Below are 23,754 nucleotides of genomic sequence, written 5' to 3' on the forward strand. Positions count from 1 at the left end.
TGGCAAATTTACAATGGAACTTAGGCATACGAATGCCCTCCCTTACGAATTTTTGCCTTAAGATCTGCAAGGAATTTGCAACCGCATACAAAGCTAAGTTGCACATATATCCAGAAGCCATTCAAAACTTTAAGTGGAAAGCCAGGCCAACAGAAGCGAGTTTATGAATTTTTATCAGTCAGTGAAAGCTGTTTCCAAAGAGTCAACCCACAATACCAACGTTACCTTCAGCATGCGTTCGTGATTTTCCGGGCGTTTTTTTTTGTTGACAGATCGGTGGCGTGAGTGGTCTGTTCTATTTTTAGCCCGAGATTGGTGGCATGACTTCCTGTGAGGACCCTTGACATGGAATGCTTGGCTTGGGTCAGTTCTTTGTAAGCAGTCATACACTTCGTATTGGGAATATTAGTAATATTTTTGGGTGGCTGGAACGGATAATCTGCATTTACATTATTTCTTATGGGAAAATTTGATTCGCAATACAAATTTTCACCTTAAGAACTCGCCTCCAGAACGAATTAAATTCGTATACTGAGGTTCCAGTGTATATTTATTGTTCCTATTCCTTGATGGATACCAGTAAGGACAAACATGCTTTTTAAACTGCTGCTCATGGAACATCCTTGAAGAAAATGTAAACGACTATAAGATACCCATGAAAGAGATCTGTGAAAGAAGAAAGCCATTTCCTTATCCCCAGAACAAGGCCAATTACACCCTTTCAGACTCTGCAGGCGTTCTTGATTTCCTGACAACAGTGCGAGCGCTTCGACCGTCCAGCCGCTCTGGAGCCGTTTGTTTTTATTGTTATTGCTATTTGCTTGCTGTGGTTTCGCAACCTTTCGACCGTTCTCAAAACCTTTGCGATCGTTAAGCGATTATCAGTTGTAGACTTTCATTAGTAAACAAAACTCTTCAGCTCAGCTACACGGCGTCTGACGTGACAGATCAGATCAGAATCACGGCACTGCCCGATCGAGACGTTTTTTCCCTGTAAGGTAGAAGACGATTAGAAATGGTAGGGATTTCTCACATTCCCCGCTATACTGGATTTCTATCCTGGGAAAGATGGAGAGAAAGCGCTCGGCAGGTAACAGTGGTTGACTGTGAGGTTTCAGCACCTGCTCATATGTCTGAAATCCCTCTTATTTCATCCCAGACCCTTCCCACTCACTCACTCACCCCATCTCCACTAGCTGACCCTGGCTCTGTTCCAGGTCTGCAGCTTGGCTTACTTCAAGAAAGGCTACAAAGCACTCTCACTCCTGGCCAAAAAGCACAAGCTGATAATAAACCAGGAATAAACCATTAGCCATATTGTTTCAGTTAACGTCCTGATTTATTTCATTATATTTTCCCCATCAGTATTTAATGACTATTATTTAATGTTCCCACGGGTCCATTCCTCCAATCAGCTGTATTCAGTAATTAAAACAGAATCATTTTATCCATCAAGTTAACTAAATCCATATTATAAAACAGATGTTTTTTTTACTCCTATAATCTGATTCTTTTACGTAAGCTGCATATTAAATCGTAAAATCTTCAATAAACGCGTACCCGTGACCGTGTCATGATATGCTACGCCCGTTATTTCCATAGAATGGCCTCTGTTATGTTGTTAGCAACAGACATGCTACGTGACACAACAGAAGAATTAGTTATTGCAATTTATTAACAATAAAAAAAAGGATTATTTTTCTCGATTCTTTTTAAGGAATTTATCACCCATGTCCATGATATCACCATAACACAGACCCTCTCAAGGTTTATTACTTTATTACACCGAACCAGAGACTTCCACAGAAATGGTCAAAAGGCCACTTTTAACAACTTTAACATTGCAATATCAACCCCACTGTAAACCCATCAGGAACCACTGTCTCCATGGACGAAGCCAGAATTGTATAACAGATGAAGGAATACGTAACTGTTATAGCTATTGTTGATTTTTTTGTTGAAGGTCATCATCAGAGACCTCCAGAAACCTGCAGGATCTTTGAGTACCCATTGAAAATAATCATTTAGAAGCAGTCACAGGTCACGTTTCAGTACTTTTCGATTGCTGACAAGCATTCTGAAGCCACTTTTTCCAAACTCATGGCTAAACAGTTCATCCCACCTCCAGAACCCATACATTTTCATTCATAAGTCACTGACCTGAAGAACACTCAGCATTACATACATGAGGAACTTTGGAGTTCTTATCAGTATTTCATTAGAGAATATAACAGTTTCTTTTCACGTTGACTGTAACTATAGTGTAGTAATGCAGCAGTTTGTTTCAATATCCTTTATTTTTCTGTATTTTTACTGAAATATATAAAAAGCATTGTCCTGTTCTCTGTCACTCTTCTTTCCCCACTCATCATCCTGTCTTCCATTATCTATGTTTCTGAACAAAATCCTTCCACCTGAGTAGTTTTCCATCTGAAATTGCACTTGGCTGTACTGGGAATGATTATTACTTCATTTTATTGTAAAATACAGTATATCTCACTTCTGTTCTTCTCCATTTATCTGTGCTCTTTGTTTGTCCCTCCGTTCTCATTATTTTCTTGTCTTTGTACTTCTCTTTTCATTTTGTTTCATTTCTGCTTCTTTCCTTTCCTTTCCTTTCCTTTCCTTTCCTTTCCTTTCCTTTCCTTTCCTTTCCTTTCCTTTTCTATCTCTTTCTTTCTTTTCCTTTCCTTCCTTTCCTCTTCTATCTCTTCCTTTCCTTTCCTTTCTTTTTCTATCTATTTCTTTCCTTTCCTTTCCTTTCCTTTCCTTTCCTTTCCTTTCTTCTTCTATCTCTTCTCTTCTTTTCCTTTCTTTTCCTTTTCTTTCCTTTCCTTTCCTTTTGTTTCATTTCTGCTTCTTTCCTTTCCTTTCCTTTCCTTTCTTTTTCTATCTCTTTCTTTCCTTTCCTTTCCTTTCTTCTTCTATCTCTTCTCTTCCTTTCCTTTCCTATCCTTTCCTCTTCTATCTCTTCCTTTCCTTTCCTTCCCTTTCCTTTCCTTTCCTTTCCTTTCCTTTCCTTTCTTCTTCTATCTCTTCTCTTCTTTTCCTTTCTTTTCCTTTTCTTTCCTTTCCTTTCCTTTTGTTTCATTTCTGCTTCTTTCCTTTCCTTTCCTTTCCTTTCTTTTTCTATCTCTTTCTTTCCTTTCCTTTCCTTTCTTCTTCTATCTCTTCCTTTCCTTTCCTATCCTTTCCTCTTCTATCTCTTCCTTTCCTTTCCTTTCCTTTCCTTTCCTTTTGTTTCATTTCTGCTTCTTTCCTTTCCTTTCCTTTCCTTTCCTTTCCTTTCCTTTCCTTTCCTTTCCTTTCCTTTCCTTTCCTTTCTTTTTCTATCTCTTTCTTTCCTTTCCTTTCCTTTCTTCTTCTATCTCTTCTCTTCCTTTCCTTTCCTATCCTTTCCTCTTCTATCTCTTCCTTTCCTTTCCTTTCCTTTCCTTTCCTTTCCTTTCCTTTCCTTTCTTTTTCTATCTCTTTCTTTCCTTTCCTTTCCTTTCCTTTCTTCTTCTATCTCTTCTCTTCTTTTCCTTTCTTTTCCTTTTCTTTCCTTTTCTTTCCTTTCCTTTTGTTTCATTTCTGCTTCTTTCCTTTCCTTTCCTTTCCTTTCCTTTCCTTTCTTTTTCTATCTCTTTCTTTCCTTTCCTTTCCTTTCTTCTTCTATCTCTTCTCTTCCTTTCCTTTCCTATCCTTTCCTCTTCTATCTCTTCCTTTCCTTTCCTTTCCTTTCTTCTTCTATCTCTTCTCTTCTTTTCCTTTCCTTTCCTTCCCTTTCCTTTCCTTTCCTTTCCTTTCCTTTCCTTTCCTTTCCTTTCCTTTCCTTTCCTTTCCTTTCTTCTTCTATCTCTTCTCTTCCTTTCCTTTCCTTTCCTATCCTTTCCTCTTCTATCTCTTCCTATTCTTTCCTTTCCTTTCCTTTCCTTTCCTTTCCTTTTCTTTCTTTTACTATCTCTTTCTTTCCTTTCCTTCCCTTCCTTTCCCTTCCCTTCCATCTCTTTCCTTCACTCTCTCCTCCTTAGACAAGTTTTGTCAATGTGACTTCAGTGTATGTTTTTATTTAGTAATAAAACACCAGTAGAGACCATTATAATCCATTACAAAGCCACCAGGAAGTTTAATGCTGAAGTATCGATTCTGTGTTCAATTTCACAAACCTAAATCCTTTTTTCCCTTTGTTTCCTCTAACAAAAACCGTTTCCTGTTCTCTCTCCTACGCGTCACGTCGACAGAAGAGTCATTCACGTCACTGTCCAGGAACCTTCCTCGCAGTATGTATTGTTTCAAATCCTCCTTCACGCGCTGTACTGAGAACAAACGTACTTATTACCTGCATGCTATTTACTCCTAGGCCTGCTGTTAAACTCTGAGCAGTAAGTCGAACCTGTAGTTAAGTGGGATTTTAGGACTAGGTGATTCAGACAGATTGTCTTTTAAAGCATGAAATCAAAGAGACGTGACAGATAACCGTGTTCCAGAGAGCTTTAATTATCTGAAGCTACACCTTAATCACCGCTGCCGAATGCGCCATGTTGTTAAACACTAGGACTTAATTGAGAGAGATTTATATCAAGCCTAAGCAGCTGTCCCAGATGTAACACTCTTCATGTTTAATACTTTAACCTTCAGGTTAGCTGTAATGGATATTGTCTCACCAGCAGAGGGCAGTCTTGAGTCTGGACTTCTCTGAAAACACTTATATTTGATTCTACATTCATGTAACATTGTTCCAACTGTTTGTTTTTGTTCCTTAGCCGATTCCTGATTCCCCCCTGAGGCGCTCGGCGTCCTCGTTTGCCCCACAGCGTCCTCCGGAGGTCACTGTGAACGATTACATTCTGGAGAAGCCTGCACAAGAGCGAGCGCATCACCATCATCATCATCACCGCTGCCATCACCGGAGAGAGAGGGACAAGAAGCAGAGGTCGCTGGATAGGTCACCCGGTGGACAGCCCAATAACACGGGTGGTCAGTGAAGATGTTTTTAATACACACACACACACACACACACTGTGTTTTTTCTTATCATGTATACTGAATGAAACTCTTCTTCTATTTCCTTAATGGCCTTTCACTTCTTTTTTCGCTCTTTTGTTCTTCTCTATTCGTCTGTCCTTCTGTTCTCATTATTTTCTTGTCTTTGTGCCTTTCCTTTCCTTTTATTTCCTTTCCTTTCCTTTTATTTCCTTTCCTTTTCTTTTCTTTCCTTTACTTTTCTTTCCTTTACTTTTCATTGCTTTCCTTTCCGCTTCTATCTTTTCCTTTCCTTTCTTCTTCTATATCTTTTTTCTTTTATTTCTTTTCTTTTCTTTTCTTTTCCTTCCTTTGCTTTCTGCTTCCATTTATTTCTGTCTTTTCCTTTCCTCTTCTATATCTTTTTTCTTTTATTTCTTTTCTTTTCTTTTCTTTTCCTTCCTTTGCTTTCTGCTTCCATTTATTTCTGTCTTTTCCTTTCCTCTTCTATATCTTTTTTCTTTTCTTTTCTTTTCTTTCCTTTTCTTTCCTTTTCTTTCTGCTTCCCTTCCTTTCCTTTCCTTTCCTTTCCTTTCCTTTCCTTTCTTCTTCTATATCTTTTTTCTTTTATTTCTTTTCTTTTCTTTTCCTTCCTTTGCTTTCTGCTTCCATTTATTTCTGTCTTTTCCTTTCCTCTTCTATATCTTTTTTCTTTTCTTTTCTTTTCTTTCCTTTTCTTTCCTTTTCTTTCTGCTTCCCTTCCTTTCCTTTCCTTTCCTTTCCTTTCCTTTCTTCTTCTATATCTTTTTTCTTTTATTTCTTTTCTTTTCTTTTCTTTTCCTTCCTTTGCTTTCTGCTTCCATTTATTTCTGTCTTTTCCTTTCCTCTTCTATATCTTTTTTCTTTTCTTTTCTTTTCTTTTCTTTCCTTTTCTTTCTGCTTCCTTTCCTTTCCTTTCCTTTCCTTTCCTTTCCTTTCTTCTTCAATATCTTCTTTTCTTTTCTTTTCTTTTCTTTTCTTTTCTTTTCTTTTCTTTTTGCTTCCATTTATTTCCATCCTTTCCTTTCCTTTCCTTTCTTCTTCTATATCTTTCCTTTCCTTTCCTTTCCTCTCCTTACCTTTCTGCTTTTATCTCTTCTTTTCTTTTTTCTTTTTTCACACACACACACACACACACACACACACACACACACTGTAATATCCATGTAATAACCTGTTAGATGTTAGGTATCACTTGCTGGATGTTTGTGTGGATTTGTGTTGTCTGCTGATCAGAGCAGGACCCTGGACCTTAATGAGACCATCGTTTATGACTAGAGTTAAGGTTCATCATTGACATACGCTTAGTACTTACCTTTACCTTTCTAGAATTTAGGATTATCTTCAGAAAAGCCCGGATTCCACCGTGCGCTTCGTACAGACCTGAGCCAGAGCAGACGTCTGCTGGACCGACGTCTGCGGGAGCTTCAGCATGCAGCTGGCATCCATTAGCCAGATAAAAGGCTCTGACAGACGCGCCGCACACCCAGTGACCTGCTAATTTATCGCTATATCACAGCCGGCCAGCTGTGGGTAAAAATGTCAGAAGTACACGAGCCACACAGCCGGTGTGTGAGGAATGTGGAATTCTGGATGGGGAGGAGACACGAGGACGGGAATCTTCATGCTCCCTTTTGATGTTTGGGGAAAGTGATCGATCAGAAGCGTAGCTCAGGACGTCACCTGATCTGTTTCAGAGCTGAAGGCTTTAAGAGGCTCTTAGTGTTGTAGCTAAGTGAGATTGATTAAATTGTGAGTGGATTTCATTTACAGATGTTTCTGTACAGTGGTTTAGTGAGTTCATAGAGTGTCTTGGGGCCGTATTTTCACAAGAGGAATAAAAATTTGTGTTTATGAACATTGCTCTAAATACAAAATACACAAGCATTTTCCACAGTGGGGAATTTATTCGGAAGTGAATTAAGCGCACATGTTCTGTAGCTCTTTAGATATGAGCTTTATCTTTAAAACGTCCTTTTGTTTTATTTTATTTTAAATATATAAATATACATGAATGAGGCATAACATTATGAGCAGTGAGAGGTGAAGTGAATAAGACTGATGTTCTCCTCATCATGGCACCTGTTAGTGGGTGGGATATATTAGGCAGCAAGTGAACATTTTGTCCTCAGAGTTGATGTGTTAGAAGCAGGAAAAATGGACAAGTGTAAGGATTTGAGCGAGTTTGATGAAGGGCCAAATTGTGATGGCTAGACCACTGGATCAGAGCATCTCCAAAACTGCAGCTCTTGTAGCTCCGTTCTGCAGTGGTCAGTATCTATCAAAAGAGGTCCAAGGAAGGAACAGTGGTGAATTGAATTACTGAAGACATGAGCAAAAGGGGGACTAACACAGTATTAGGCAGGTGGTCATAATGTTATGCCTGGTTGATGTAGTTATATATATATATATATATATATATATTTGTACTTTTATATGCTTTTGGGAAACCTGTGTCTTAATAATGATCATATTAGAGATTTTCTTCATCTCTGATCCGTCTACTTGACGTTTCAGACACGGCAGCTGACTCTGCGGGAAACTCCTCGTTTCGGGAGAGAGGGCACGACCGAGGCCGTTCCCACGAAAGGAAACACCATTCATCGACAGCGGACAAGCAGCGCTACTACTCGTGCGATCGCTACGGCAGCCGCGAGCATTTTCCCACCAAACCTGCACCGGCCAGCTGTGCCACCTCGCCCGGAGAGGCTCAGGAGACCACCTTCACCAAGCAGGTGGGACTCAAAACTGACTCGAGTCGAGGCTGATATACTATATATAAATATATAACCAATTTAGGACTTCGGAATATAGAGCTAGAAGTCAGAGATCACAGAGTATCTTATAAAAGATCTTTCCAGAGTGATAATTAATCAGTTTCTAACAAACAACAGTGTTTGGACCATCACATGGCTTTGGTATTTTTTAAGTGTGAAGAAACGGTTCCAGTGCAGTGAAATTCCTCCAAAGCTCCATTGAATGATTTATGATTCTCAGCCCAATGAACACAGACTGATGCTTTAAATCGGGCAGACGAGTGTTTACGAGCTGTTTCACACACCACTTCATTTGTTTTCCAGCTCCTGCGTCCTGGATTTTATTCTGCATGTGTTTTTATTAGTCTGTAATATTTCCTTATCCTGTATATCAAATGAAACTCTTCTTCTCTTTTCCCTTGGTGCAACCACTCATGGCCTTTCACTTCTTTTTCTGCTCTTCTCTTCTTCACCATTTATATGTGCGTCTTGTCTGTCTTTCCGTTCTCTATATTTTCTGTCCCCTTGTCGCTGTCTTCTTTGTCTTTTTCGCTGTTCTCTGTCATACATATAACTGTTTCTTTCCTTTTTTGCATCCTGCTCTTTCCTTCCTTTCCTCTCTTCTTCAATCTCTTCCTTTCCTTTTCTTTCCTTTCCCAATTCATTCTCTTTTTCCTTCCTTTTCTCTGTATCCATCCTTTCCTTCCTCACCACGGCTCCTTTGCCTATTTGATCCATTTTTACGCATTACCTTCATCGTTTTATTGTTTTGATTTGCTTGTTAAATTTTCATCTAGGGCAGTGGTTGGGCTAAAGGGAGCCCGGTGTTGTTGAGTTCGGGCTCGAGCACGCCCAGCCGCGGGCGCAGGCAGCTGCCCCAGACGCCCCTGACCCCTCGCCCAGCGGTGACCTACAGGACTGCCAACTCCTCCCCCGTGTCCTCTGCGGTCGCCCAGAACACCCTCCCTCCCCCGAGCCCCGTAATGCGCATCAGCTCCGAGCCGTACCTCCGGCCCCAGACGATGCTGCCGAGCCCACAGCAGATCGTGACGCTCCCGCCGCTATCCCAGCATTCCCTGCTCGGGATGCCCAACGGGTACCACTTCATTACGGGCCTGAGCGTGGGGCCTGGCGGCAGCAGCGACAACATCCAGCGCTACTACCCTGAAGCAGAGGAGGAAGAATGGTGCTAGTACGGCTTTAACAGAAACACACACACACATAATTCTGCTGACGACTCTCAGTGTGTTTTTCTTTTTCTTGTAAAAAAAAAATTTGATGAGTTTTATCATCTCTTGTTTCACCGGACCTGTGTATGTGGACATCCTTTCATTTTGTTTGCAGAGACCAGAGCCCCAGACTGCTTTTTGATGTATTTTAATAACGAGCTAACTGGGCTCAGGATTCTGCCTTTCCGATAAACGATACAGACACGATAGATCTGGATGTGTATAGAAGTCTCTGCTCTTAATTCCCTGCCTTTGTGTGAGAGAGGTCACAGTCTGAATGATGGACAACCACAACAACAACAACAACAACACAAAAAAAGTCTGGGAAAACAGTGACCTGTAGAGCTCAAGCAACATTTCTCTGTCTTATGGCCAGCGAGCTGCGTCTCTCAACGCAAATCCCCATGAAACCCACACACACACACACACATATATACCCACACACACACACACACACACACACACACACACACACATATATATATATATATATATATATATATATATATATGGACCTTGTATTGAAAAATGCAAAGAGGAAAATCTCTCGCTGAAATGTTTTCATTTTGTGTTCTCCATCTCTGGGAAAGCTGAACCATTCCTGTGGGCTATGTACGCACACACACACACACACACACACACAGACTTACACACCTATATGTTACACACACACACACACAAAGATTTTATTTAACACTCTCCATAAAGGTTATAAGGATTCTTTTGCTGCTGATGACCATTCCTAGCCGACGTCACCGAGTGTGATGTTGAGATGTTGAGGAACTGGTAACAAGAAACGTCATTTCTTTTATAAATTAGATATTTTATCTATTCATTAAGTGCATCATCATTATTATTATTATATTATAATGTAAAGATACGACGGTGTTTTACGTGACACGCTTACAGTTTCCATCACCCTGTCAGGACCACCATTTCTTACAGACTGCTCCAGACATTCTTACAAAAGTGCCTAACCTTTTGACCTTTTGAATATATATTGTAGTAATTAAGCGACCTCAGACTCTTTATGTTTTTAGCGTGTCAGGACGCGGCAGAAAGGAGGACCGACCGAAGATGCTCGGGGTTTTCGTGGAACTACATGGTGTTATGACTGCAGGCCTTAATCAGGAAGCAAAAGAAACTGTACGTTTTTAGTTTATTTCCGTTTATTTTCCTTTACTTTCTTTCGAAGGAAATGACCGTATGATTGTGTTTCATTTGTTTTCTTCTTTTCTTTTTCTTCTTCTTCTTACATTTGTAGTACTTTATAACAGGGGGAGGGTGGAAACTTGTCGAAAATCAAATGCAAAATATTACTTAGGATGAAATATATATATATATAAAAAAAAAAATGAAAGTAGTCGTATAATACCACGTTACACAACATAACCACAATTGCATGTTTTTCAAAAATGACCAGGTTGAAGATGGTGATGTATGTGTAAATTTTTATTTTTATTTATTTTTGTCCTTTGTTTGTTTTTCGGTGAAGACGCTCAACCGGGACATCATCGCTAGCTATTGGCTTTATTTCTCAACTTTATATGAAAGGGCTGTTAAAGACGGGAAAAAGAGAAACACCTTTGTGATGTATAGCTTTTGAATCAGATCTCCAGGTCGATGTTAAGACTGTTTGAAGAAAGTTCTACCACGTAATATCCCCCCCAGGTGTGGACGAATCTTAATTGGACAACTTCTTACTTGTCCTAGTGGGTCTGTAAAAGCTACAGTGTCCTGTGGGTCTGTAAAAGCTACAGTGTCCTGTGGGTCTGTAAAAGATACAGTGTCCTGTGGGTCTGTAAAAGCTACAGTGTCCTGTGGGTCTGTAAAAGCTACAGTGTCCTGCCCACTCTCATGTTTTGGTTGGCCGGCAATTGTATCGACTCAAAAGTCGTGGCTGATTTAATATGATCGATTATTATGCGCTAGTTAGCTAGCTAAGAGTATTTAGCAAGCAGATAGCATTCATTTCGATGAAAGCCGTCATGATTGACCGCGACTAGATGTGGGCGTGGCAAACTTTAACGCGAACATACATCGATTTGTTTGTCCAGCGACTATCAATGGGAATGAAGACGTTGCTACTTCTTCGTCTCATGATTATACACTTTTACGCCAAATCTCCCTCCAGCATGTTTCCATTTTAGCCTCCAATTAAACTGATTTAAAATATTTGTCGCTCCACCCACAGATAAAGGTTGTTGCTATGGCAACGCGGTACTGATGGCTTCATAGTACGGCGACTGCAGCGATAATATCAGCTGAATGTAGCTGAGTAGAAATGAATTTTTTTTGTGTAACAAAGTTTTATATCATGTGTTCGGTCTTTTTTATCTAGTCACTAGCCAGTGTTCAGCTGAGGAGATTCTAGCCTGGCTAGCGGCGTAATTTTCTCTCGTAATATGTTTAAATGACTGCGTATAGAGCAGCGTGTTCATGATTGGGGGAAAAAAACGCATCTCTCTATATATATATATATATATATATATATATATATATATATATATATATATATATGCTAATTAATCCTGCTGGTAAAAAAAAACAGCTGATGTTTCCTATTAAATTAAATAGCCCGGACATACAATCTGCTAGGAGCTTGGGTTAGTGATTTGTCCACCCTTCCACGTGGTACTCTACTGTCTCGAACTGACCTGCTACCAGATGTTCAGCTGGACATCCAGCCGCCGTAGCTCTCATGGCTGAGAACCCAACAGAGAAGCCAACACCCAGTACTAGAGGGATCGTTTATTATAAAGACTTATTAGCGTGACCTTCTGAGATCGAAGCTAGCCGACGAACTTCATGGAGGACGAACGAGCACCACTTTCCTTTTGTAGCACTGCACAAACTCGGTGACCATTCAGCTGCTTAGCATGCAACAGGAGCCGGCGCCTTTAAACCGGAGCCTCGGCTATCGAAACGACAGGATATGTTTTTTATTTCTTTTTTTGTGGATTGAAAAGAAGTACTTTTGTTTTAAAGTAGGGCTATGCAACATGAAGACACTTTCGAAGAAAAGAAAACATCATTCATTCTGTAGCTTTATCTGCTGGGATGTCCAGATTCAGCCTTCCGCATGATCGTGACCAAATCTTTTTCTATTGTTATTATAAAAAAAAAAATGTATGAAATATATATATATATATATATATATATATATATATATATATATATATATATATATATATATATATTAGAATGCATAAAGGCACAACGATTAACGAAGCGGACGTCACGGACGTCTTTGAGAAGAAAATAGAAAAAATCTGCAATGTATCTGCATGCATCAGAGTTACCCACTTTGACACGGTTAAAGCAGAGCGGGGGGTTTTGAATAGTGCATATTTTTCTATATGGCCACTCTTTCTTCACGGCTGTGCTGAAACCGTTCGGAATAAAGTCGTCATGCCGAAATCCTCTTTGCACTCCGGATACATCTGTTGTCCTTCAGCACTCTGCCACCGTGGCTTTAAACCGTAGTCCACACATATCTAATCCACTTCCTCCATACCTGCAGTTTCGTCACCGTTGAAGACACACGATCTTTCAACCATTTTGTTTTATTTCCCCAAAACCAGAAATCGCACCCCCCCCAACCCCGTCCTACATCTAGTTTAATGTGGCTGTTCTCTTTTGAGGGAATAAAGTAATGTTTGCATGGTCTGACGATGTTACGTGCATGTTGATCTACGCATTGTTTATCTTCATACTTTTTTGATACGATGTACTCTTTCTGTTTTTAAAAATGACATTTGATATAAACTAAGGGGGTTTGTTCAGGCAAAAAGAAAAAAAAAAAGAAAAAAAGAAGAGAAATAATATTAATAATAATAATAATAATAATAAAAAAAAAAGGTTTCTATATAAACTCAGTATTGACAATTGTGCACAGCTCCTTCCGGTGAGGCCGAGCTGGAACAAACGCCCTTTATTTGGATTCTACAGTCTCACTTTGTTTGTTGCCTGATTTCTGTTCAAATGGCCAGACTTTGAATTCTGCAGTTGTTTCTACCTTAATATTTTGTATGAAGCAAAGTCCTTGAATTAAAAAAAAATGGAAAACAGACGGCTTCGAGTACTCTTTGCTGTCTTGGATGCGCTAGTAAATGTTTTCTGATGGTGTGTGGGTGTTTAAAAATGTCATAACCTCTGAGATTTAGCCATCTTCATGGCTGTGAGTTGAAGATTTCTTTAAAATGTACACTCAAATGTACAGGAAAACCTCCAGCTTGTTCTTCTGTGGATGCGATGTGAAGAAACCTTATTATAGAAGATATCTCCTTTAGAACAAGGAAGTCCTAACTTTCCAAAGAAACCCTTTTATAGCAAGAATATATGTATATATATATATATATATATATATATATATATATATTTATATATATATATATATATATATATATATATACAAATAATTGGTTTTTCTTCTTCTCCTGAAAACCTAGATAGACTGAAGATAAATTGCTCATACGTACAGTATGAATGAATGAATGAATGTGTGTGTGTGTGTGTGTGCATGATGTCGGACCATGATAAGGGTGTATTGCTGCCTCACTCCCAGTGTTCCTATAAGCTACAGTTTCACTGATGCACAGACCAGGATAGGTGTCTACTAAAGATTCATGATGTATGAGCTACACTGTATTGCCAAAAGTTTTGGGGCGTCTGCTTTTACATGCACATGAATGTAATATGGAGTTGTCCCGCCCTTTGCCGCTGTAACAGCTTCAAACTCTTCTGGGAAGGCTTTCCACAAGGCTTAGGAGTGTGTTCCATGTCCATCCATGTCTTTATGGACCTTGCTTTGTGCACTGGTGTGCAGTCATGTTGGAACAGGAAGGGGTCATCCCCAAACTGTTCCCACAAAGCTGGTAGCATGAAATTGTCCAAAATGTCTTGGTATGAAGCTGAAGCATTAAGAGTTCCTTTCACTGGAACTAAGGGGCCGAGCCGAACCCCTGAAAAACAACACCTGAATTCAGTGATATGGAGGGGTGTCCCAAAACTTTTGGCAATATAGTGTATTTTGTTTCTGTGTTAAAAAAATGTATTTGTTTATTTTTACAATTATATGTATATTCATTTCTATCTATCTATCTATCTATCTATCTATCTATCTATCTATCTATCTATCTATCTATCTATCTATCTATCTATCTATCTATCTATCCTATTAGTACATTTAAATGTAGAACTGTTTATTTACTTATTTTAAGTACAATAATTAGTATACAATACTATAAATAATGACCTATTTGTATAATTAAACTATATATATATATATATATATATATAGTTTAATTATATATATTATATATATAGTTAATAATTATTATATAGAATTAATTATATAGAATTAATTATATATATATATATATATATATATATATATATATAAATATAATTAATTCTATATAATAATTCTATATAATATATATGTGTGTATATTATTAGTAATGTTTTGGTAAACTGGGATTTGTAAGTTCCTCGTATAGTTTGAAGCAATCTGATTGGTTGTTGCCTGTGAAGTGGGCGTGGCATAATCGGTCTGATAGTAAACCATGCACTTGCCAAGCAAATGTTGTAAAGCGGAGCAGACTAACAGGACAGATGGCACACACACACACATACATGCATACACACACACACACACACACACACAATGCTCCTTTAGCTTGTCCCACACAAACCACAATGGATATTGTTTGAATGGGAATTTCTGATCAGTAAGCAGATTAGTTTATACTTAAAAGCTGAAAGTAAGTTATTGTTTTTTTTAATTTTGTTATTCAATGTAACGCCAGAATCAGGTGGGATTGTTATGAAGATGTGTTTAAGAGGATGTTTAGCACTTGTCATCCTCACTACTGTGGTCAGTGCATTTCATGCCGATTGGGCAGAAATGGGATCTGGGATTCAGGAGTCAGGTAAGAATGATTCGACCTATTATTTTATTACATAAATATTTCTCATTGCTGATTGTTTTTTTTCCCTCCATTTTTATGAAGCACTTTAGAGTTCATTTTAATCATATAGGTCAGTAATGTGAGTTATATGGCTCTTGGTTTGATTTTTGTTTTTATTTTCTTCAACCATATTCAAGTTTGGACTGAGATGCAGTACCGCAATGCGCCGCAGGGGGCCGCCATTTTCCCGTTTATAGTACTTATGTTACTACGACATGCATACTGTATATTAATGTGATATTAATATGCAGTTTGCACCAGAGGCACCTTTTGTTTTAGTTTGCCAATAACACCAATCAAGATATTGTTCATGTATCTTTAAAAGACTCCTATTTCACTTTTTTCAAACTTTCTGCAAGCACGCGCTTAATATATAGTTTAATACTTGACTTTACAGTAGGATTGCATCCTGCTGTGTTACAAAAAAAGTGTTCCAACATATATAAACTTTTATATTACTTTGATCAACAAAGTGAAAAGCCAGTGCACTTCCAATTACATTTAATTAAATAATTTGGTAGACAGTTGGGGGATTTTATATACAGGAAAAGTCACCAAACTGTACCTTTCAGACAGTATTGCTAGCCATACCCCAAGATAATGTTTTGCATGTGTTTACTGGAAGATATACTGTGGAACCAGTTTAAGGACCCAGCATATAGCCGAGCTAAACGAGTACCTACACTACGTACTTAACCACCAAAATCACTAGAACTAACAGGAAAAGTGAATTCAATTACCAGTCATGTTAACTGATATGCTGTCAGTAGCTTCAGCCAAGAGCAAACCACAGGCATGATGTTAACACTCATGAGCTGGGATTTCCCACAATTGCAGAATGACATAATCTGGGTTGTCTTTAAATAATGTCCATGTGTACTGAAAAAAAGAAAAAAAGCTTAATTCCATAATCGAGCTTATGTTACAAGAAGTTCCCAAGGGCTCTATTTCAGCCAGCTGCCCTGCTGAACTGGGAGAAGTTTGACTCCAGATTGAGAACAGCAGGTGAAATGGAGAACACTGTGGATTAAACTCATGGACCTGCTCAAGTCATTGCTAGACTTTATTGCAGAGTGGGAAGAAAATTATTATATGTGTTATATCAATCCATAGGGTGGAATGCTTACTGTGTTTTCTGTGCCAGTGGATTTGGGTGTGCTGTTTTTACTTATTCAGTCAGCTAGTAAGCTAAGTTTGACAAACACTTGCTTAGTGGATAAATCTATGATGTTTAACTTGCAGCTATACTAAAAAAATATATAATCAAGCCAGCTGTGGTAAGGGTATTAAAGAAACATTATGTCAAGCCATGTATTAGATCATGAGGAGATCTTTTCCGTTCATGAAGTGTCACATGAACTGTCCAGTCGAGGTCACTGTTTTCCTAGCTGTCCCTGAATTACTTCAGACGCATACCAGAGAGTTTCTCAGGGATATTCATTCGAGTCAGTATTTCTAGAAAGAAATTCACTGTAAGAAATTTCAAATGAAATGAGAGTCGTATTAATGCGCTCGTGCTAACAGGTTATCGTTTCTGTGAAAATGTGTGTCATTTTGGATGCAGTGAAATTAAATACAGTGAGGCTTTCTTTCAGGGAATCTAGCCATGGGGGTCACAGTACAGTGACATCTTTACCGCTCCCAAGCCTGGATAAATAGAGAGAGTTGCGTCAGGAAGGGCATCCGGCGTAAAACATCGCCAAATTTAATCATTCGAATCATCAGTACTCTGAATTTCATACCGGGTCGGTCGAGGCCCGGGTTAACAACGACCGCCATTGGCGCTGTTGACCTACAAGGCGCTGGTGGAAATTGGGCTACTGTTGGTCGAAGAAGTAGAGGAGGGAGGAGAGTGTGCAGACAGAGAGAAAAGAGGAACGTTGGACATGGAACTGCCAGGTAATAAATGTAATAAATGAAGATATTAAGCTAGTGTTGAGGGTGCAGAAGATAGGGATATGTGGAGAGAGATGATTCGCTGTGGCCATCCCTGAAGGGAAAAGCCGAAAGAAGAATAAGAAGAAGAGGCTTTCTTTCATGGAATTTTTTTGGGTAAGGAGTCTCCAGTGTCAATAGTTAGAAGTAAAGCTGTTCATTTGAGTTTTCTGAAAGACTTCAGGACAGAGGGCTTCTGGGTTCTTGTAATGTGACAAACTGCATTTTTTGTCTTATTAGCTTCCAGGGAGAGAGAATTAAGTAGCTTCCCATTGTGTAGGATCAAAACATTAAAATAGATCAAGTATAGTGTGTTTTAATTGTTGGAAAATTACCAACCTCACTAGTCTTCCAATTGCAGTTTGACCCATTATGTTTTATTCTTTATATAACATACACTCTATTGGGCAAAGGTTTTTGGACACCTGACCATTATACATGTATGTCCCCATGAATCCCAGTGCAGATTCAGTCCCCCTTTGCTGTTATAATAACCTCCACATTTCTGGGAAGGTTTTCCAGTAGATGTTAGAGTGAGGGAAAGCATGGTGGCTTAGTGGTTAGCACTGTTGCCTTACAGCAAGAAGGTCCTGGGTTCGAACAGGTAGGGGCCTTTCTTTGTGGAGTTTACTTCGGGTACTCCAGTTTCCTCCTACATCCCAAAAACACATTAGGTTGATTGGTGATTCTAGGTGTGTGTGGTTGTCTGTTTATATGTGGCCCTGCAATGGACTGGCGACCGGTCCATTTCACCCAGTGTGTGCTGGAATAGGCTCCAGGAGATCCCAATGATGCTAATTAAGCAGGATGGATGGAAATGTTAGAGCGAGGCTGTGGGGACTTGTGTTCATTCAGCTAGAAGAGCATAAATGAAATCAGACACTGATGTTAGAAGAGAAGAGAAGGTCTGGGGTGTGTTCCAGTTCATCCCAAAGGTGTTCACTGGGGTTGAGTCAGAGTCAGGGATCTGTTCAGGACAATCAAGTTCTCAAACCATGTCTTCATGGAGCTTGCTTTGTGCCCAGGGACACTGTCATGCTGGAACCAGTTTGTGCCTCTTAGATACAGTGACGGGGAATTGTAATTCTACAGTATACTACTTGTGTGTAAACCTTGTAGAAACGTTTGGGGAAGAACCACATATGACTATGATGGTCAGGTGTCCACAAAAGATATAGTGTAGGAGTAACACTAGTTGACGTATATTGTGTTTCTGTAGCGTACACACAAAAAAAACCTTGAATGTTTTCAGTCATATTGTACCTCAGCCTGCAAGCCTTGACATTTAATTTCCATTTTCCTCTGGATTATATCTTACAGACTTTTGTGCTAAAGCATTCAGCATACTTTTAGTGTTTTTTTTAATCATTACATCAAGCTTGCCCTGTCACAATCATTACAGTGCGAAACCCCAGCTGTGTTGCCTATATGATGTACTATAATGGGCGACCCCCATATTACACTCTCTAGAGTATAAGGTCAGGGTCTATTTGTTCAGCTTCTAGCCTGCTAATCTTTTAATTTGGACTTTGTATGAAAGAACCGCCTTGTCTGTGTCTAAGTGGCACCCCCATCATCCAGGGCCAGACACGAGGCAGTGATATGACAGCAGGCGTAATTAATGTTATCCCTGATTGATAACCATAATTCTGGGGTGCAGCCAGGGTAGAGCGTTTGGGCCAGGCCCTGCTGATTGTGCGTCTGGAGATCATTACAGTATAGTCGGACCAGCACAGGCTGTCTCGCATATAGACACGGAGACTGGGGCTAATCTGTTAAGATTTATCTCCAGGCCTTGTATTGTTTCTTATCACACTAGTACCCAAGGCATGGGGAGTTCTAGCCATTTCAAATTGTCTGCAAAACACACGGCTGACCTAATTTGAATGAAAGGTTTGGATCCAATGCCAGCGAATGAGGCTGAATGGACTGTGCCAAAACAGTCATCAAGGATGTCCTGGATTCTACAAATCCAAAGTTTTTCTTCTTAATGTTTTCAAAAAATGATTTAAATATACACTTAGATGTACAGAAGTTTGTTTCTTTATGATTACATTTAACAAAACTGACAGGCATACCTCAAGGATCCAGTTTAGGACCCTTTTTAATATGTATATTTTTGGACAGACAGTGCTTTTTGGGATTTATTTATTTGAGATAAATAAGACAAAAACAAAAATAATTAGCTAAAAACTAAACATAAGAATATCTTTGTGGAGTACTAGTTTATAATCTAGACAAAATTCTTTTTTTTAATGCTAAACTATAAAATGTGTGGATTTTCATTGTACCATTCTAAAATTAAATATAACTGAACTGATAAATACAAATGAATTCAAATGAAACACAGAATAAAAGTCTCTTATTAAGCATTATGTAACCTTTAAAGGTTAAGGTGTCTTTCTTTTACAAATTTTAATAATTTTCATAATTACAAATTCATTATATATGCGTATAGCCTAACTCCAGGAATAGCAGATGCTATTACGACATGCTTTTCTAACTAATCCTTTCATGAGCATGAAGAGATAATCTGGATAGTGTCTTATGTTCAGAAGACTTTGTCCCAACTCTGTTAACTGAACCCCTCAGTTCCATCTCTCCTGTCTTTAAGTCATGGCCCTGACGCCGGTCCCTCGGTTCTCGAAACGCTGCCCTGACTGGTGACAGGAATCTTCTCTTAAAGCACTAGTGTCCTTCCAATCCAGCTCATGTCCAGGCTCCAAGAACAACTCTTGGCAGTGCTTTAGTCTCTGGTTAAGAGACAAGAGCCCTCCTGTTAGCACTGAAAAGAGACCCTGAGGGGGCAAATCCCCCTCAAGCCTCTCTTGGCACTCTTTTGCTATCAAGGATCTCTTCTAGTATCTCAGCCTTTATGCTGCTTCACCATGAAGGCACAGCAAAGGAAATAAGCAAGATAAGAACCACTTTCTTTATAACCTTTTATAAGAAATGTTTAATCAATTCGGCTCTGTCAAATATACACAGCTAGTGGTTTAAGGTCCTGACCTGGCTGCTTCTCAAGAAACATTTAAAAAGCACAGCCATTAGTAAGTACTAAAGTTCATGCAAAGGAAATCCTTCTCTAAAGGAAATGACATTTTCAGACCTTAATCTCAGCTCGGAATCTCAGTCGCTCGTACACGCTTGGATAATGGAGAGTAATTGCTTGTGATATTGGAAGAAATGTACGAACAGCTCCCCGGGCTAAACCTTGCTGTAAGTATGAATGAAATGTCCAGAATAAAAACTAAAACCCCGGGGATGTCTAATCGACATGCCGTAATGTTGGAACAGTCTGGCTCGGTTGTTAGGATCTGTAAAATGCATGCATCCCCAAGGAGAAATGCCACAATGTGGGAGGTGTGTGTAGCCGTTCTTAACAGTGTGTCAACACTGGGGTCAAGTTCTATAAAAGGTCGTGGCTTTGCTCTTAGACGGACGCTGTTCTAGTCACCGGATTTATCACGGGGGCTTTTGGTCTTTTTTTAATCACTGTAACATTTTGCCAAAATACATTTGCTTTATAAATGAAGTATAGTTTCCTTATTCGAAGAAGATATAACTGCTTACCTCTTCACCCTCAAAACACACCCGTGTAAAAACCATCTCTATAGGTGCCTACTGGACTCATTTAATGATGTGCACATTGAAGCAGAGCATAACGACCACTCTGGGGTTGTAATCTAAACCCACAGAATAACACACAGAGATAAGCCCATAATGGGCACATTGAGAATTTTTTTTAATGGTGGTTTAGTGTGTTTGGATTTGGCAGTGTCTGCTTTACAAATCCATCAGTATGGTAATGAGATGTTCTGAAGCTCTAAGACTGGAGTTTTATAAGTTTTCCAAATGTTGAAGAGCCTTGTCTTGCATTTCTTTATTTTATAATATTTTAGAAGGTACACAACAAAATTCTCTACTTAAACAGACTTGCTAAGGAATGTGACAGTCAAGCTCAAATCAAATGAGTAAAAGTAACCAACATGGACTGGATATTGGCCCATATGAAGCTCCTCTAGCCCATTTATATGAGGTGCCCCTGGTAGAGAAATAAACCCTAACCAAATGGACTTATGCAGTGACCATTAAAAGTGTTAAACAAAATGAGGTTTGCAGGTGAAGCCCACTGTAAGGGTCCTTATCCTCACCTCTGGTCACAGGCTGTAGGTAGTGACTAAAAGAATAAACAAGTACAGGAGGTGGAAATGTGATTCCTAATTGAGGTCATATACATTTACATTTCTGGCATTTGGTAGACGCTCTTATCCAGAGCGACGTACAAAAGTCTCTATCAATTAATATATTAACACTGGTTCAATAGGTTACAGACTTAGGATTTTTTTTAAAAATATATGTACATACAACATATAACAATACATAAAAGGGAAAAATAAGAGCTAGTTTAAGTGTTTCAGGAAGAGGTAGGTCTTCAGTCATCGTTTTAAGATAGTCAGTGACTCGGCTGTATGGACATCTAGGGGAGGTTCATTCCACTACCTCGGTGCCAGAACAGAGAAGAGTCTAGATGAATATCTACCTTTTACCTACCTTGAGACATGGTGGGTCCAGTCGAGCAGTGCTAGTAGATCTGAGGGAGTGAGGTGCAGTGCGGGGAGTTATAAGATCTTTGAGGTAAGATGCTGCTGGTCCATTCTTGGCTTTGTAGGCATCAGTGCTTTGAATCTGATGCTTGCAGCTATCAGAAGCCAGTGGAGGTGGCGTGAGAGAACTTAGGCAGGTTGAAAACAAGTCATGTATCTATATTTTGGATCATTTGCATTCAGTGGAAGACCTGCCAGTAAAGAGTTGCAGTAGTCTGTCTCGAAATGACCAGAGACTGAACAAGCACTTGAGTTTGCAAGGATGACTTCTGGTCAGCTCAAACTAGACCTGTATCATCAGGCATATCCCAGTTGACTGAGACCTGCAGGGTAGACCCTGGACTAGCTGGAGATATTATATCTCAAAGTTGGCTTGGGAATGTCTGTGGATTAGCTGAAATCTGTCACTGGAGCTTGAGAAGTCTGGGCTGAACCAGGAACAAAAATATGAATGAATGATGACAAAATGTTGCTAAATTTACATTTCATTTATAAATTAAATTATAATAAATTATACATTTTATACAACTGAGCAATTGAGGGTTAAGGGCCTTGCTCAGGAGGCCAGCAATGGTAGCTTAGTGGACCTGGGATTCACTCACAACCTTCTAAGCCCCCAAAAGCACAAAATGCTAGCTTCATCCCTAACTATAACTATAACTTCCAGAACTTTCCATCAAAATATAAGTAATTTGAGTAATTTTATATTTGCAGTAGTTGTAGACCATGTTGGTTGGTATCTCCTATCAGAAACTTCCTGCTGTTCCATATGATTTTTCCCCTCAAGCTTCTTATTTCCTTGCCAGGTGATGTAAGATATACATTGTTGAACTTGGTCCAGAATAAGATACTCCTGGGATTGTGATTAGGCATGTGTCCAGGAGACCTTTCATCACGCTTGTCAGCATGTGGACGACCCGTGTGCTCAACACCCCTGGATTCATCCGGACCTGGAATCCACATTTCGCTGCTAATGATGTAGCCTATGGTCAGAAAGCTGGGTCACCATCACGCCTTTCATATTCTGTCCAGAATGACCTGAGCTGTCACCACATTTGAGTGGAAAGTATCCACAGGGCAGCAAGCGAGGGTGACCTTAATCCAAGAAATTCTCAATCATACAAAGGTCTGTCTCTGTTTTTAGTAATAAAGAGTGTGATTAAGCTGCATGCCACTACATTTGGCACGGTCCAGGATGTCTCAAACCCTCCGGTTCAAAAAATTGTATAATTATCTGTGGATTTGGTATTTAGCTTTTATAGGCATCAATGTTTCCACAGAGGAGCTTGAAGAAACCAGTTAATCTTCTTGGCATGCAAGTTGTTTCCCATAAAACAAGTGTATCATGTGAAATTTGGATAAACAGATTATTGACGGTGATATTGAGCTGTAAATATCTGCCAGGCTGAATTCCCCACCTCTCTCCCAGAGGAACGTAGCTAGTTCTCCATGACCATGTGTTTTCTGACATGAAGCATGGTTTCCCAAAGGAATCGGGGAAAGAAACAAGAGCTGTTTTCATATCCATGCTCATGTTGTCACTGTTTTTTTCGAGAATGCCTCTAATCTGAAGGTTTTTTCTGCATTTCTTGCACTCAAGGCACGGGCATTTGCAGGTTTGTAGAGTTTATAGACATAGGAATGGATAGAATTTTATTTTTTATCTCTATATACAGTATGCTTGGCCTCTGATGATATACTTCAGCTTCACTTAAGGATTCTCAGAGCTAGGAGGAAAACTAATAGGTGATAAAATAAACCTTGGCTCCCTGGCAGTTTAATAAATGTTATATTTCTCAAAAAGAAATGTAATATATATACATACTGTTCCTAACCCTGTGTCTCTGTGATTAATTATTAGTAATAGCCAAAAATAATGGAGATTGCATAAAATACATATTTCAAAATCATGCTCACCTTACCCCACTACAGTTCCTGTCCGTATTCAGGGTGATGAAAGCAAGGCAGGAAATCATCAGTCTGCCCTGATCAAGCCTTTTCACCAGACACTGTCTGCTCCTTATTGCTGCATTGACAACATTATCTCAGTTAGAGAGCACATTAAGATCCGTTCCTTGGGTTTCTGGTTCCACATGCGCTCAAATGTAATGTTTTCTTGTAGAAGGCTCCATTTGTTCGGTTTTGTTTAAGAATATTAAGTCTGGGGACAGAAACAGATGCAGCAGATGTAGTTTGCACTTACACTGTGAACTCACAGGTGAGCTGAAGGTTCGACTAATTGGGAAAACAGCAGTCATATCACTGTTGTAAG

The 23,754-nt window shown here is 39.3% G+C and overlaps 2 protein-coding genes and 1 long non-coding RNA gene across 14 annotated transcripts in view; 2 read left to right on the forward strand and 1 right to left on the reverse strand.

Moving 5' to 3' along the window:
- cacna1ba (calcium channel, voltage-dependent, N type, alpha 1B subunit, a) overlaps window positions 1-13,032 on the forward strand; it is a 156,935-nt gene extending 143,903 nt beyond the window's left edge. For 11 of the 12 annotated variants that reach the window (XM_058374791.1, XM_058374790.1, XM_058374793.1 and 8 more), the window contains 4 exons: window positions 4,224-4,262; window positions 4,746-4,959; window positions 7,501-7,718; window positions 8,537-13,032. In XM_058374791.1, coding sequence (XP_058230774.1) covers window positions 4,224-4,262; window positions 4,746-4,959; window positions 7,501-7,718; window positions 8,537-8,932 — 867 coding nt within the window. In that variant the 3' untranslated portion in view covers window positions 8,933-13,032. The remainder of the gene's footprint in view (window positions 1-4,223; window positions 4,263-4,745; window positions 4,960-7,500; window positions 7,719-8,536) is intronic. The other variant, XM_058374798.1, reaches the window with a different exon arrangement.
- Window positions 1-23,754, reverse strand: part of LOC131343256 (uncharacterized) — a 59,709-nt gene that overhangs the window by 18,363 nt on the left and 17,592 nt on the right. The gene's annotated exons all lie outside the window — the stretch shown is intronic.
- The window catches only part of si:dkey-61l1.4 (collagen alpha-1(I) chain), a 59,935-nt gene continuing 50,723 nt past the window's right edge, over window positions 14,543-23,754 (forward strand). The window contains exon 1 of the mRNA XM_058374803.1: window positions 14,543-14,901. Within this exon, the coding sequence (XP_058230786.1) occupies window positions 14,796-14,901 (106 nt within the window). The 5' untranslated portion in view covers window positions 14,543-14,795. The remainder of the gene's footprint in view (window positions 14,902-23,754) is intronic.

This window comes from Hemibagrus wyckioides, linkage group LG22, assembly GCF_019097595.1.
Source record: "Hemibagrus wyckioides isolate EC202008001 linkage group LG22, SWU_Hwy_1.0, whole genome shotgun sequence".
NCBI lineage: Eukaryota > Metazoa > Chordata > Actinopteri > Siluriformes > Bagridae > Hemibagrus > Hemibagrus wyckioides.